At 33.0% G+C, this 17,268-nt stretch overlaps 1 protein-coding gene across 5 annotated transcripts in view; it reads left to right on the top strand.

The window, feature by feature from the left end:
* PTBP2 (polypyrimidine tract binding protein 2) overlaps window positions 1-17,268 on the top strand; it is an 81,129-nt gene that overhangs the window by 54,597 nt on the left and 9,264 nt on the right. For 3 of the 5 annotated variants that reach the window (XM_049616756.1, XM_049616755.1, XM_049616760.1), the window contains 2 exons: window positions 1,189-1,384; window positions 16,097-16,251. In XM_049616756.1, the coding sequence (XP_049472713.1) occupies window positions 1,189-1,384; window positions 16,097-16,251 (351 nt within the window). The remainder of the gene's footprint in view (window positions 1-1,188; window positions 1,385-16,096; window positions 16,252-17,268) is intronic. The other 2 variants (XM_049616759.1, XM_049616758.1) reach the window with 1 other exon arrangement.

Raw genomic sequence — 17,268 nt, 5'->3', positions numbered from 1 at the left:
GTTGGAAAAATTCAACAATCTCTTGAATTTGTCCTAAGGTTCATATATATTTCAGTCCAGTCTTCAAAAGTCTGCAAAAAAAAAAAAAAAAATGCTGGTCTACTACTAAAGTACTATAGTTCTAAATATATACATATAATGGATCTTGGTCTATGTAAACATCAGGCTTAATCTATTGATCTATTATCAGAAGAACTTGTTTCATTTTCATTTTCATGGTGATTTAGCTAAACATTCTTCATTTCTGAACTGTTGTTTTATACAGTAAATGTTTATTCTTCTAATGAAAAATTAATATATTCCCTTGTTCTTTAGTTTCTTCTAGGCTTATATCCAGCTGGAGTAGCAATTGTGATTATATAGGAGCAGGAAAAAAAAACCATAATAATCATAACAGCAGCATGGTCTTTTATAACTCACATTATACTTACACATACGTGATCTTTTGTTTAATCCTCAAAGTAACCTGTGAGGATCATGGCAGCCATTACCATCTTTGTTTTCCAGATTAAGAAAGATCCTGATACTCAGAGAGGTTAAGTAACTTGCTCAATATGACGTAATTGAATGTAGACTTTTCAGCTCTAGAGCCTGTACTCTTCTATTCCAGAGCTTTCCTGGGATGATGTTGGATTTTCTATTTCAAGTTATTTTGATTCAGGTTGAACACCTCAAGTTACGGAAATAATAGTTTTTGCCCCGTTTTATGGGACTTGCTATTATGCCTTATAGTGATACTTACTTGGCTTGAGGCACTTCATAAAATGTGTCATCAAACAAAAGTTACCTTACAAAATTCTAACAATTCTTCTAAGTACTGCCATCCAGCAAAAAATGTGTATAATAAAATTAAAGTATTAAGCAGACTATTATGGTATGACTTTGACAGGACTGTCATCCTTGTTTATTTTTTTAAATTATTTGCAGATATTTTGAATTAAAAGCATTAGCAAATGTGTTCAACTGGTTGTATTTTAGATTTAAGTAGCACTTTCTGTTTAAAGAAGATAGTATTTGTGGAAACAAATAATGTACAGCTGGGATAACGAAGAATGATGCATGATACTTGGTCCCTTTCCTGGTGGCTTTTATGTGCAGGTCTTCAATATTGGGTTTTATTGTCGAAATCCTATTTCTTGCTAATTTTCATTCCTTAAGACTGCTGATATACTTTATTCACTTTTACAGGCCCTAGATGGTCAGAATATTTATAATGCTTGCTGTACACTAAGGATTGATTTTTCCAAACTTGTGAATTTGAATGTAAAATACAACAATGATAAAAGTAGGGATTATACTCGACCTGATCTTCCATCTGGGGATGGACAACCTGCATTGGACCCAGCTATTGCTGCAGCATTTGCCAAGGAGACCTCTCTCTTAGGTATGATTTTTATTGTCTATACCACTTTTCTCCCATTTTGCCAAATGGGAAAGTGCCTATTAAAACTACAGTAAGTATAATAAATCCTCCATTTTGGAATTTAAGAAATTGTGTTAGGTTATTATTATTATTTTTTTTATGATGCATATGAATGCTGTTGGGAGAAAAGCTTAAAGTGTTAATTACAGTTCTATCAGCTATATTCCTTTCATCATCCTCAGTTTCTCTGTTAAAAGAAGAGCTCTAATAAAGAAATACTGTTGAGTTATTTACACGTTAAACTTGATTACACACTGTCTTGGTCTATGTCTAGAGTCTTTGTCCATATTCTTTAGTCTTTAGCAATTCTGATTGCTTTAATTTAGTACTGCACAGAAACGGTGAAAAGTGAACAGGTGAAACATGTAATGGGATTAGTCATATGGGTTTTTTCAATGATAATTATAATCTGTCTCTTAAAAAACAATTTAAACGAAGAATTCGCTATGAAGATTTATTCTGGTATTCACATTTTGTCTCAATCATTTATATTTCACCTTGTTCTACAATGGATTTGAGTCACCTCCCATAAAAAAAATACAAAAATTTGCAACAACTAGTTGATGGAGTAAAGATGAAGATAATAGGGAAAGAAGAATAAGGGAAAATGTTACTTTGTAAGTAAAATGAGTGATTTATAACTTAGGATGAAATTTTAGTTTTATTTGCTGTGTTTCAGAAATTCTTGACATTTGATATTTGTAAGATTTTCTTTAAATCAGAGTGTGTCCATATGGAACCCAAGATTGAGGAGTTAAAAACTAGCTCTTACAGTTTAGTTTGTGTCCCTCAGTCAGAAAAAGCATATTATAATGAAGTAATTCTTAGAAATAGATTTATATTTATTGTGGATATGTAACAATGGTGTTTTCCATTGAAAGTGCAGTATAGGTGATACATCTGTGAACAGAGACACCCTAATGCACAAGAGAAGCAGTTGACATTTGAAATTAATTCTGGTGACTTGAGACCAAACTGACCCTTTATTCTAATGTTCTAACACATCTAGCACAAGCCCTAACTGTCTTTCATGACTTTAACAGAGTCTTAAGGTTGGTAATATTTTTTTCTGACAGAATCTCTATCACAGTGTGGGCCTACTTTAAGCCTTTACTCCCTTAACTTGGCTTCTTAAATTGATTATTTCGTAATGTACCATTTTAAAGGTAAAGGCAAGAGTGAGACAATGAGTGATACATGATCTTTGATTATAATCATTACTATAGATTCTTCAGTTCTTTACTGATAGAAATGATATGATTTTTACAGAAGAGAAAACATGAACATTTATCGAGTAGCTTCTAGGTCCTAGGCATTCTACTAGGCACTGTTCAGTCACATTATTTAATCCTTAAAATAACCAAAGCAGATGATGTCTCTTTTTTGAGAAGTTTAAAAATTCACATGGAACTCGTTGAACAATTTAAGGGTAAAATACCAAGAAATTCCAGCTAGTGACAAGCATAGGACCATAACAATCAGTTCCTTGGACTCTTAAGGAGTTTGTGTGTGTGCTCATTTGGGTATAGTTAGATGTGCCTCTGTGTGTTTGGATTCTGGATGGAATACAGGTTAGAAGTCATGAAGATTCTTCTAGGGAGTTCATCACTGTTTTCCTTGTAACCTCATAGCCCTGATGAAATTTTTTTTTTAAGTAATAGTAAAACATTTTTCTCATAAATATGAAGCACTGGCATAACTAACTTGTGTCTTCCTCTGTACTTTCATTATCCATTTTTCAGGTATTGTGTATTTTTGCACTAAAAGCATATGAGTAAAGTTCACTCCTTAATAAATGTGGCTAGTGTCTTCTCCTTCGCTCTGTTTTGACTATTTTAATATATCTTTGTTTCTGCACTCTTGCTTGATAAGGAAAAAGGAAATGTTTTGTAGTGGAAATATGTGAATTCACCTTTTACTAAATGATTTCATCGTTTATCTATTTCAGTGGTTTTGGATTTTGTTATAACTGGGTTTTGTTTAAGTATCCCCAGATATTTTTTGAATGTTAGGGGAGTTACAAGATTCAAAAATCAGATAATGGGATGGACTCTGATAGTTTTGATCATTTACAAGAGGTAACCACTGTTAATATTTTTGCTCTTATTTTCTATGTAAATACGTATTTTTGTACAAAATTAAAATCACACTGCAGTTTTGTGATATGTTGTTATAATTGTTATTTTGTAAGAATTTTTTTTTAAAACTAATTTTAATATTTTTGAAAGTACCTTTGTTGGACATTGAATCTTCTTCTATACTTTTTATTAATATATATGGCATGTGACAGATACCCTGTACATAACTTTTTGTCTTTCAAATTATTCCCTTAAACTAGATGCCTAGAGCTAGAAATACTAAATCAAAAAAAGTGTTAAAGACTCCTGATTCTTACTGCAAATTTCTTTCTAGAAAGGTGATATTAAACTAATATGAATGGGGGGCGCCTTGGTGGCTCAGTCGGTTAAGCGTCTGACTTCGGCTCAGGTCATGATCTCACGGTCTGTGAGTTCGAGCCCCGCGTCGGGCTCTGTGCTGACAGCTCAGAGCCTGGAGCCTGTTTCAGATCTGTGTCTCCCTCTCTCTCTGACCCTCCCCCGTTCATGCTCTGTCTCTCTCTGTCTCAAAAATAAATAAACATTAAAAAAAAAAAAAAAAACTAATATGAATGGTATATGAGGCTGGCTATTCCACTTTTTTCCCTACTAGCATTGAGTATTATTTTTTTGATTTACTGGATATTAATTTGATAAGAATGTGTCAGGTTATTATTTTAATTTTTTATTATGAGCTAGCTTGTAATTTTTAAATGCTTATTAGACAGAAGTCTCTGAATTGGTTGTCTTTCTATTGGGATGTACATGTAAAGTGTGTTTTAAGGTTATCCATATTTCATATAAGCTGAGTCTTCAACTTGATTCACACAGTATTTTACGCTAGCCAGTTTATAGAAAAATTATTTTTAAATTTATCTCAATCCAAAGATATCTATTTATCGGACATGAAGTTAATTTTTTCCCCCACATTGGTGGATATTGTCATCTTTATAAGGAGCCACTTACTATTTTGCCTTTTATAGTAGCTTTCAGGCACCCTTTATAGCAACATCCAATATTACTTTAGTAAGGTCATGCCCTCTGGAATGGTAACTAAATCTTTTCTTTGTTTATTTGCCTGCAATGATATTTAATGTCAGGTGACTTCAACATACAACAAACTGGTATTGATGGTATTGATCCATTTCCTGCTGAGACTTCCTCAAGCAGTACTTGTTCAAAATGAAATAATTGATAGATGACCCTTTATTTCGAAGATTCTGTAAGAACACAAGTACTAAATATTTTCTGCAAATATTTAGGGAATTCACTTTACCTCGTATAATTTTATATCTAAGGATTTGGCTGAATTCGGAATCAATATTATACATTTTAATTGGTTTATTTTACATAATGGTTTATTAAGACTAGCATTTATACTTGGCTTCTCTTTTTCTTTTAGTGCTAGGGATTACAGTGTCTCAGTGTCTCAGAAAATGTACTTCTTTCAAGAAGTGAGACCTAGTGCTTTGTAAATAATTAGAAATCTGACATCTAAATACATAATCACAAATCCAGCAGACTATTAGTTATTCACGTATTCTACTTCAAAGAAAAAGGTGATAAAAATCCTTGAGATTATAAATTGAGATGTCGTTACTATGATCATTTTATCATGTTTAAGAAGTGTATTTAATTTATTAAGGGGCGGATCACTTTTAGAAAAATTGCTGGAAGTAATTTTTCATGATCATGTTGTCTACATTTAAAAAATTAGGGAAGGTACTGTGTACAAAGAGTACTTTAGAGCTTTCCATGCGTTTTGAGTTGAATAAAGTAATTGTCATCCATTTCTTCATATGGCCTTAACAAAAGTCAATACAAAACTTTTTATACGAAATCTGTTGATGTCAAAATAATTGATAATTGAGGACCGATCTAACAAACATTTGTTCATAAAGGTAAATCTGTAGTTCTGTAGGACAGTGTCTCTCAAATTTTTCTGCATGTGGAAATCACCAAGCCCTACCCTTACACTGAAAATAATGAGGAGTGTGTCCCAGTAGTTTGTAGTTTTTCAAGAATCCCAAGATGGTTTTACTGTGTAATGGGAGTTGATAAATACAGAGAAAAGTTAGTAATTTTTAGATGCTAAATTTAGCTTTTTAGCAAAGTTAACAGAATTCTCAAAAAAAATTCTTTATAGCTATTGAATAGTATTTTAATACTTTGTTTATTCATGCCAAATAAATATATTTTGGCATTTTTCTGATAGAATGTTGTCTAGCTGTTAAATTGAGTTTTTTTCCTGTTTGTTTGTGATGCATAAAATCAACAAGTAAACTTTAAAATATTCTTTTAAAATTATTTTTAAGTAATTTCTGAAAGCTTTTGTTATTTTCGAATGGGTTATTCATATGGTAGGTTTTAAAAACTTTTACTATCAAAGATTTCAGTCATCATATACCAGTATAGTGAATCCTACATTCCCATCATCTTGATTCAATAGTTTCCACACTTGTTTTATCTGTTCATCATTTTTTCTATTGTATTTTGAAGCAAATCCTTGACATCATGTCATGTCATCTCAAACATTACCATAATATCTTTAAAATAATGACATTTTCTTACCAAACCATAATATGATTATCACACCCATCAAATTTGACAGTGACTTCTTAATGTCATTGAGTACTCAATCCATCTTCAAATTTCCCCGGTTTTCTCAAAAAAATGTATTTTAAGAGTTGCTTTGTTCAGAATATCCTCTCGGGCCATATATGACATCTGGTTATTTCTCTTAAGACCCTGGTAATCTGTACTCTCCCTTCATGCCCACCCTCAGATCCATTGACTTAATGAGGAAACCTAATTATTTTGAGAAAGTCCTACAGTCTGGATTGGTGTGGCTCTTTTTTGTAGTGTCATCTTAACTTGTTTCCATGTGAACCAGAAGTTAACTCCAAAAGCTTGATTAAATTTAGATTCTGTTATTTCTATTTCTCAAGAATATTCATAGGAATACTTCATTGGTGTTCTTGTTTCATATTGTATGTCTATTGGAAGCATAAAACATCTGGTTATCCCACTTTTAGTCATGTTTTAAAATAGATTGTAGTTTAGGTGTTATGATCCTTCATTATATTGATCTAATGGTTTGAGAATCCACCAGTGATTGCTGCCTTAATTTATTCTATATGGGGGTTGCAAATGTTGCCTTCCTCCTCCCCATTCACATATCCCTTTCCATTAATTAGTTGAAAATCTTTGTAGAATTTTCCTTCATCACCTAAGGCTGTTTACCTTATAATTGGTTTGTTCTAGACAGTTTTAAATTCTTGCATTTATTTACTAGTTTTAGGTGGAAGAAATTGATGCCCAGCTTTTGTTTTTTGTTAATTATTTAAACCAGTTTATGAATGGGTACAACCTAGATTCTTCCCAACTTCTGCTTTAAACTTCAGAAACTGTAGGTTGCTTCCTGGTTCTGGTAGCCCCAGAGTGGTTTGAGATAATGGCCTTAGCCCAGAGGTGAGCAGTTTTATTTATGTAATAATAATTTTTTATTTTGGTCATAGCCAGTGGCCTAAAAAAAGAAAAGGGTGGTGGTGGATAAGGACTAAACAGAGCTAATTAAAATTTAAATATGTTTCTCCCCAAAAATAATACATCACCCTAAAATAAAGAACTGGGAAGCATTAGTGTTTCTTTACTAAATACCAAAAGAATATAAATCACTTCTCCTGCAGCTACTTATGAGGGGAAAAAAGACCCGCAGATATGAGTGTGAGTTTTTTTCTCAAAGGATTAACATCCCTTAGGTGTTCTTTTCCTTGTATCTGTGGGTATGTGCAGTCTGTCTGTTTATACATTTTTAATATGGTTCTATAAGATATGCAGTAAAAACAAACATCTTTTATGCAACATTGCAATATGCTGTTTCAGTAGGGTGATGAGGGGGAAAACTACAAATCCAGACAAATTGGAAATTAATTAGTATGTCGCAATGAGCAATAGACCAATACTCATCTATTTTCTTATAATATATTTAAGTGATGCCCATGTTTTCCCATGTGTGGTTTTAAAATAAGATACTCATTATTGTCTTTTAGATATTACTTAATAAATTTAGGTTGTTACAGTATCCTCCAAAGGTGAATGCTATTTAGAAATTCTTGTGTGTTTTTTTTTTTTCTGAACCATTCAGTAGCCTCAGAGCTTAGTCTGATTTCATTTAATTATTATGATGTAGGCCATTAAGTAGACTTTTTTAAAAAGATCCTTGTGGAAAGGAGTCTTGAGGATACTTTATACCACTTTCTAAGAAGTGGGGTCTTTTTGGATGATGGGTATTGACAGAAGAGATAAGCTGTTTTTTTCCTAACACTATTTGCTTTCCCTAGAAAAATATGGCTCCACTGTCAAAATGCCTAGATCTTTTGGGTAATTCCCATGAGAGGAATAAATATTTAGAAAATTATTAGTTTAAAAGTAGTTACTTAGATTCCACCTATATTGCTGCAGTTCTTCATTTCATTTATTTTGTAGCAAAAATATTTGAAATACTATGGCTTAGAATGAAATTGTCTGATGCATATGGATACTAATCACTAGCCATTGATTGAATATGCGTTATGTGCCAGGCATTGTTCCTAACCCTTGTGAGTTAGTCCTCACATTGTCCGTAAATGAAGTTAACCCTTAACTGTCCGCCTACTTTATCAGTTTAGAAACTGGAATACAAAAAGATGAGCAGTTTGCTCAGATTCTTATAATTAGTGGGTGGCTGAGGTATTCAGGGATGCTGGCAGTCTGGCTCCAGAGTTCATACTCCTAACAGACAATTGAATAAAATATGCAGTAGACTAGTTGGGCCTCTTAGTCTGACTAAACTCCCCCCCATGGAGTTAAAATAGAATAATGTCATACATATAGTAAATATGTAAGTCTTATAGTTTTAATTTCCTTTTTGTCCCTCCTATACTAAGGTGTTTTGTGTTGCCAAGACATTGGCTTTTTGTTGCCCAGCCCATTAGGTGTTGGACCTGGTTATTATATGATTGCAAAAACAAAAGTATTGTTCATATATCCGTTCAAAAGTGGATCCAAAATAGAGATGTATGTATCATGGAAACCAAAACATAGCAAACTGAATTTGTATTTTTATGTTTTTACAAAATACACATTAAAACTTAAATACCAAAATCTTAATTTTAGCAAAGCCTGTCTATAATATTCCATTATAAGACTGAATTATAGCAAAGAAAATTCTGGTCATAAAATCAAGCCAAATAACTCATTTACTGCAGACACATTTGCAAGTCATCACCCAACAAAGATTAAGATAATTACAAGTATACACACATTCTAGAAATATTTCCCAGAAATATGAAACTACATAAATCTTTAAAGTGTATCGGTGAATGTCATGACATCAAAAATTTTTTAAAAACCATATAATTAGAAAAGCAGTATTTTATCATATTAGACATAAATCATAAATCACACGAAAATACCTGTTCTAATTCACTGTCCCATATCTTTGGCTTTCTCATTTCATTTCTGTCTTAACATCTAAGAAGTAAGAAACTACGGTTGAACATGCCTATCTCCCTATGTGTGCATTCTTAGAAAATGATCCTGAGTCTTTGGATTATTGAACTATCCTCTATTTTCTCAGGGATGAATTTTTAAAATATTAATTTCTCAGTCTTTAAGATGTTTCTTTTAGAAAAGAAGTAATGAGAGCTGAGATAGAATTAAGTCCCAGAATTGATTGTAGTGTATTGGCTCAAGATTATAGTGAAAATGCTGGATCCTAAAAAATAAAGAGGTACTTGTTTAGATCACTGTGAGAACTACAAGGGATTATTGTCAAGCTCACACAGAAATGGGGGGGGCGGGGAACAATGTAGGGGCAGAGCTAGAGCCAGAACCGAAGTCGTCATTTGTGTAGTCTATATTCTTTCCTCTCACCATTGTGTTTTTATGAAAAAAAGGAAAAGGGGAAACAGATGAAGGAAGGGAGGACTTCTGAAATTGGTTGGAAAACTTAAGGGGATTCTGATCTCAATTGTAGACTTTCTGAACTTAAGTCTAGTGGATTTGTAGAGAACTCTTGAAAATAGATGAGGAAGTCAGCTGATGTTAAATAACAAAATGTTTGTGAATCAGTTTTGGGGTATGTTATGTGTTCTGTGTTCACTCTAATACTTAAGCACATGAAAGTTTAGCCAGAGTACAAGATTGGATTTATCCAAGTCTGGCATTGAAGAATATCAAAGAAATTTAGGCTACATTGTGAAGTCAAGTCCAGGAAGAATAGAAAGGGCTAAAATAAATAAAGGCCACAAGTGGATTCAGTGGTTGTATGGGGTAGAATTGAGAAAGATGGAAGAAGGAAGTCGGGAAAGGAGATTTAAATGTTAGAAATGGATGGCAAAACAAAAAGAAAAAGATGTAGCGAGAGAAGTTGCTAAAATGGATTGATGTAAAAATTATCAAAGTAGAAGTTTTAAAGAAATCGCGAGATCAGAGTGTTTGACATATCACAGGATGATAATAGGGGCTGAGAGAGGAGGAGGAATAAAGCCAGGTGCTTAAAAAGTCTATATAATGAGTGAAAATGTCCCGGTAACCTGATGGTTGTTTTGATGAGAAATGATTTCATGCAGAAGCTGTCTTAATTGATGGTGGTGGGACAGCAGTCTGAAAGAAACACTGGGTGGTGGGGTAGAATGATGAATAATACATCCTTTCTCTTTCCTTTGGGGAAGGGTTTATGGAGGTAAAAATGACTTTTTGAAAGGGTTATAAGAGAAGTTCCAAGAGGACAAAGCAAGCTTTTAATTAAAAAGTTTCTCTAAGGAACACGTTGAAAAAGAAAAATTTGATTGTTAATGATAGAAAAGAATGGATTCCAGCAGGTACAATAAGGAATTGAAGGGTAGGTTTGTAGAAGAGGAGGCATGGATTGAGGATAGAATAGCGTTTCTCATTTTTGTCAAAAGCAAAATTTTTAGTTTCAAATCAGGAAATAAAATGTTCTAAAACCTCCCTCCTCACCGAAAACCCAATACTTTATGAATTAGAAGGCCCTTCCAGTATACTGTGTTCAGTAGTATGTGAGACTTAAAACTACCAGATGTCCTAAACAGGGTAAAGAAGTAAGACCAAGAGAAATAATTTAATGGACTTTGGGTATAAATTTTAGAATGGGAAATGAAGGGATAAAACAAATTGTGCATCCTTAAAAATCATGGGTAAAATAATCCTAAGGACAAGTCAAGAGAAGCCTAAGGGGATGAGACATGACTAAATGTATTAGAGGATCTTGGAACAAAAAAGAATATTAGATGCACACCAAGGAAATCTGACAAAGTATGGACTTCAGTTGATGATAATATATGAGTATTAGTTGATTAATTGCAATAATTACACTAACGTAAAATGTTAATGGGAAAAGGAAGTGTGCAGGTTATATAGGAACTCTGTAGAAGCTTCAGTTTTTCTGTAAATCTAAAACTGTTCTAAAATAAAAACCTTACTAAAAACCATGGATAAATTTGTAAATGATTTAAAGGAAGTTAACAAAAAGGTTAGTTTTTGGGGGCAGCTGGGTGGCTCAGTCAGTAAGCATCCGACTTCAGCTCAGGTCATGATCTTACAGTTCGTGAGTTCAAGCCCCACATCAGGCTCTGTGCTTATAGCTCAGAGCCTGGAGCCTGCTTCAGATTCTGTGTCTCCCTCTCTCTCTGCTCCTACCCCACTCACACACTGTCTCTCTCTCAAAAATAAATAAATAAATACATAAATACATAAATATATACATAATAAATAAATACTAAATATAAAAAATAAAAAAATAAATTAGGTTTTTTAATTCTTCTGGGCAAGATTAAGGATGTCTGTGTGACCTTAAGATAAATAAGTAATATCACTTCATCCCACTGGACTTTGAACCTGTATCATATACATGGCTGTGTGTTCATCCATTTCAGTGGTGGAAGGGTTAGTAATGTGTCAGAACTAACATGAGAAATCTATAAAATTGCTGAGTCAACTCAAAATATCTGGGTGACCCACCTGATGAAGATCACTTCATATGAAAAGGATTCTTGTTACACCTTTGTGTGGCAGTTTATGAAGCTCTTTGACATTATTTTATCCTTATAACAATCCTAGAAGTAGAACAGGCATTTTTATGTCTCATCATGAACATGTGTCAATATTTTTTTCCAGCATACCTGCTGCCATAGCTAAAGATATACAGTATTAAAATTAAAAGTATTTCTACAACTAGAAATAATTTGCTGGAGCCAATGTATATAACATGTTTTATGTAATTTTTATGAAGGGGAGGTTGTAAATTTGTTGATTTACAACTAGAAGTTAACATTAATATAAATATACAGAATTATTTTTCAGAATTTATCATTATGGTGTAAATAAATAGTGCATCATGAAATATTTTGTAGGTTGTTTTTATTTTTTTTATTTTTATTTTTTTTAACGTTTTATTTTTTTTATTTATTTTTGAGACCAAGAGAGAGCATGAATGGGGGAGGGTCAGAGAGAGGGAGACACAGAATCTGAAACAGGCTCCAGGCTCTGAGCTGTCAGCACAGAGCCCGACGCGGGGGTCAAACTCACGGACCGCGAGATCATGACTGAGCCGAAGTCGGCCGCTCAACCGACTGAGCCACCCAGGTGCCCCAATGTAGGTTGTTTTTAATGTGGAAGACATTTAAGTTAAACCGAAATTTTTTTTTCCTGACTGATAGTAATTTTTCAGAGAAGAGTGTACTGAGAAATTAATTGTAGAATCTGTCGTTAGAGACTTTAAAAGTCCAGTAAAAACTCAAGACTAATTCCAGTGATTTTAGAACTATGTAAAGATGGCTTAAGTAAGCTTTTCTATCAGCATGGGGGAGGATACAGTGGAAGAGAACTACTTGCTAGTGGTATTAAAGACAGACTGCCCTCGTCTCTTAAAGTACTCTTAGGCCATACCCTGGGCTACCTAAAATGAAGAAAGATGATTTGGCAGTATCACCTGCCATAGCACAGTGGCCCAGATTGGTGATAATAAATAGAAAAGTGGGGAGACGTATATCATTTGGATAGTAGTAACAGCAGTGAAGATCTCAACAGCTTACATTCCACTTTTTGTTTCCCGTTACCTCCGTGCTAGAAGGAGGTAGTTGCATCTCCTTTGAGCCCATTTTCTCACTAGAAAATTAGCAGTCTTATTTTTACCAAAGTGCAATGTTGTTTGTTAAAAGATGGCATTCCCTGGCATTTAAAAAGTCTCTCAGATCTGTCACACTAAAAAAAGACTAGACTTTTTTTTTTTTTTCAATTTCCATTTTAAATTAATTTCAGTTCTCTCTTAATTCTCAGTGGTCATTTCTCCATGATAAGTCTTCATGTTTTAAATAATGTGCCACCAAGTTACTCCATTATAACATCCAGATTTCAATAAGAAATGTATTTCAAAAACCATTATGTGAATGAAGTTTCTTTGAACAAATTTTCTATCACCTTTGAGTATATTGGTGAAGTTTTCATTAGATCATTGTATATTGACATTGTAGAGGTGTATTTCAGAAGAAGCTTTTTTGAAAAAATGAAATATTAAGCTTAGACTGTCATGTTTAGATTTATATATTGAATTTAGGTAGATATTTTATATTTCATGAATTAATAATATTGCTTGAAATGTCAACAAGGAAAGACGAGTAATAGATGACTTCAGACTTAATCCTGGAAGTGTCAGTACTGTGTAATCTATTGCATGTCTCATTCTTGTGTGTGTGTGTGTGTGTGTGTGTGTGTGTGTGTGTGTGTATCCATCATGTTACAGCATTTTCTTTTTTGGAAGTGAATTCTTTTTTTTTTTTTTTCCCCCAATTCCTTATTTATTGATAACCACAGATGTACAAAGCATCATACCAAGAATACATGGCAGTGGTTCACAAAATGTTTAGAGATCTCTGGAGGCCCTCTTAGGGTGTCTAACAAAGTCCAAACTATATATCCATAACACTACTAAAATGTTGTCTTTTGACTTATTCTCACTAGCATACATTGCTTTAAAGGATAATAGAATATGCGATCATGTATACTTGTTCTTTTTAAAACAGTTCTTGGCTTTAATTTCTGATATGTTAAATACAACTCATTTAAAAGCTGTTTGTATTCTTCAGTAAATTTTACGAGTATAAAGGGGTCCTGAGACTAAAAGAACATTTTCATTGTGGGATACAAAGTTCAAGACTATTGTAGTAGATAAGTAGGAGTATTTTAATGAACAAGGTGGCAGTGAAGAGTAGGGATGTACAGGGAAAATTTTTATATTAATGTTGGTAACTAATTCTTCAGTTAAATTTTTCTGGCTTAGTGGGCCCTGAAAATTGTTTCTTGTCTGGTAGAATTGAAAAACCAGAAATGTAGCTGATTTAATTTTTTGTGAAAGGAGCTGCTCTCAGATGTCTTTGATGGATTTAAAAAAAAAAAAAAAAAAAAAAGTCTTTTATTCCTAAAAGGGAATTTGAGGGTTGATATTGACCTCTTCTGCATACCATGTATTTTCGATAGTATTTGTTTTGGGCCATGGACTGGATCCCATTAAGACCAAGAATCTTAACAGAATTTTAAGTTACTTTTTCCACTGAAAAGTAGCCAATTAAAGTCAGGGAAATGAGGAAATAATTTGACAGTGTAATGCCTGCATCTGGAGTTTCTGCCAGTGTGAAATAATTGTGTTGTCAACTTTAGTTGAATGGTATGTACATTCAGCCACAGCTATCTGAAAATACTTAAGGAATACTATATTTAAAGAAAGGATGAGGGGTCACTTTCTAACAGTATTCAAAAACAAAATTACTGTTAGTGCATATCTAAGAATTGGGAATGTATCCTCATACTTGCCTTTGGCAGCAAATTAAGATATCTATTGAATGTTAAATGGAAACAACCTATGAAGTGTAATCATAGGGCTATAGTATTTGACTTGGGGAAGTTTGTAACACTGTAGAATAATTGGTTAAAAAGATTCACACCGATGGATCCAAAAAGGCATCAAAGAACATGAGAAGTTTCTATTTTAAAAGTAAAATGGGTGAATGGATGGAACAAGATTGGCCATAAGTTGGTAATTGGTAAACCAGTGTGATGGGTATGTGGGATTTGTTATTGTAGACTCTCTTTTCTATGTGTTGGATATTTTCCATCACAAAAAGTAGAATCTAAAAAATAAGATGGAGAAATAAAAAAGGGGGAATCTCAAAAAGTGGGCAAAAAGCACTAAAATACGCTTATCCACAGAAAGATTGAGAAAAATATCTTTCCACTGTTGGAGTGCTTAGAAGAGATACAAAGAAATTGGAGGGAAAATTTAGAAGTCAGAAACTGAAGAGATTAAGAATTGTGAATCTTAACCTTTTAGACTGTCAGTGAAAGGCCATCATAGTTTCTAAAACGTAAAAAGACTTAAAAAAAAAAAAAACTTGGCTAAAATATTGAGAGATCTGAAACCAAAGGCAACAACACATCCTTATGACATAGACAAGAAGGCTGATGGAAAGAGAAAAGAAGAAATAAAACATGAACTTTTGGGACAACAGTACAAAGGGCCGTTTTGATCCAGGTATGTCACGGATTAACTTCATGTAGGTTGGATGTTTCCTTTTTCATGGGAAGAATAAAAGTAACATACAATTTACTTCATTAGTGAACTAATATGTATTGAGGAATCAGCTGGTATGTAAGAATTTCAGGGATGAAAGGATTTAGAGTTCATTCTTTTAATTGGAACGTGGATAAAAGATGCTGAGACAAAAGAGAATTCTCTCTAGAGTGAAGACTGGCATATCTTAAAGATGATAGAACAACAGTAAGACTGGAAAATAGAACAATAGAAATGAGAAGGAAATGTTAAAACTGGTAGGCAAAATGTGGGAAAATACTGAAGGAGAAAGCCTGTGTGGATACGGTGACGTTTTCTCATTCCTTCTACTGGGGAAATGTGTTTGAGAAATTTGTTGTGTTCATTATGACTACTTGAGTATGGAATTAAGGCAAACAAACTTCTGTAAGATTTTCTTTAAGTCATTTGAATGAATTAAATAATGATGTTCAGGGTGATAGGTCTCCAAGAACTGAAGGACTGACTTACTGTTTGTTTCATAAACTGTAGCTGTCTGGTTTCAAGTATGAGTTTATGAAGATGATAGCACTTGTAGAAAAAAGTGTGAGTTACTGTTTTGTTGAAGATGATATTTATTTTAGATGTGGCTTCTTGCTATAAACCGTGGAAGTGAATTTTTCAAATCTCTGATTTAGAAATATTACATCCTTTATGCTTTGTTTGCTTTTTCATAGGAGATGGAATATGGTATATTTAATTTTTTAACATACAGGTATGTACCTTAGCCCTAATATTTAATGATTTCATTGAAACCAGTTAATTTTCTCTGATGCATTATCAGTAAACCATTTTTCTAAATGTTATACAAATTAACTTTCAGGAACCATTTGGAATGGTCAGCCGTAAGCCATGCAGCCATCGTGCTTAAATTGGTTTTTGTAAACGACTTGTGTGTGTTTCGTAAAATATGCTTTATTTTAAAATTAGGGCTTCCTGTTGCAGCTGTTCCAGGAGCTCTGAGTCCTTTGGCTATTCCAAATGCTGCTGCAGCAGCTGCTGCAGCTGCTGCTGGCCGAGTGGGTATGCCTGGAGTCTCAGCTGGTGGCAATACAGTCCTGTTGGTTAGCAATTTAAATGAAGAGGTTAGTAAAATAATTTTGTAATGTTTATTCTTTAACTCCATTTCATTTGTGAAAGTTTCTCATGTTTATTTCATTTTGCACTTGCCTTTCTTTTTATGTACATTCATTAGTCAAAGTATTTTCTGTACGTTTCTATTTCTGAATAAAATCTATGTATTTGTTTAGGTAATATTTCCCTAGGCAGTCATATCTCTTTATATATATCTTATTATTATTATTATTATTATTATATTATTTTAACCTAACTACCTATTTTTCCTAAGAAAAATATGGTGAAGTACTGTAGTATGGCTTTTTCTTTCTGTTGTTCTCAAAGGCAAATGTGATCTAATTTGCAGATTTAACTGTAAAACAATTTTGTTCTTTGCCTTTTCTAATTATTTGCTTGTTCATTTCATGCTTATGTGTCATTGCATTTTTTTAAATCTTATTTTATGTGAACTACTCTAATACATTTTTCTTTGAAGGTTCTTCCAAAGATCTTGACGAGGCACTCTTCCAGTCTTTCTTAGTAATTTTTTCTTTGCAGTTATTAGTCATTGTCTTCTAAAAATATTTTTCAACTTTATTCCCCCTCCCCCTTGTTAAATAAAATTTATTGCTGAGTTATTTTCTTTAGTTGTACATTTTATGTCTGGTATATTTTATTTTGATTGCTATGAAAGCTGGTATGAAATGTGGGAAGCTCAGTGTATCAGTTTACAATGTCTAATTTGAATATTTGTTTCATTTTTAATTGGCCTCTGTTAATACGAACATTAAGCTTATTTTATCATTTGATACTATTGTCATTCACAGTTCTGCATGCTAAAATGTTTGAATCAGAGTGCCTTTGTTTTTCTTTTAAGAATTTTGCCTGCATTTCATAACCAGCCATGCTTATGCAGTTAAAGTTCAAAGTTTAAAATTCCTGTGCATGCTTTCCTTCCCTATGTTGAGATGAAATGCTGTAATTTACTCTTTGATATAGATGTACTTTACCCATATTTGTCTTGGATGACTACATTTTACTCAGTT

The sequence above is a fragment of the Panthera uncia genome, assembly GCF_023721935.1.
Source record: "Panthera uncia isolate 11264 chromosome C1 unlocalized genomic scaffold, Puncia_PCG_1.0 HiC_scaffold_4, whole genome shotgun sequence".
NCBI classification, from domain to species: Eukaryota; Metazoa; Chordata; class Mammalia; order Carnivora; family Felidae; genus Panthera; species Panthera uncia.
The sequence above is the reverse complement of the archived record's forward strand: the minus strand, read 5'-3'. Positions and strand labels throughout refer to the sequence as shown.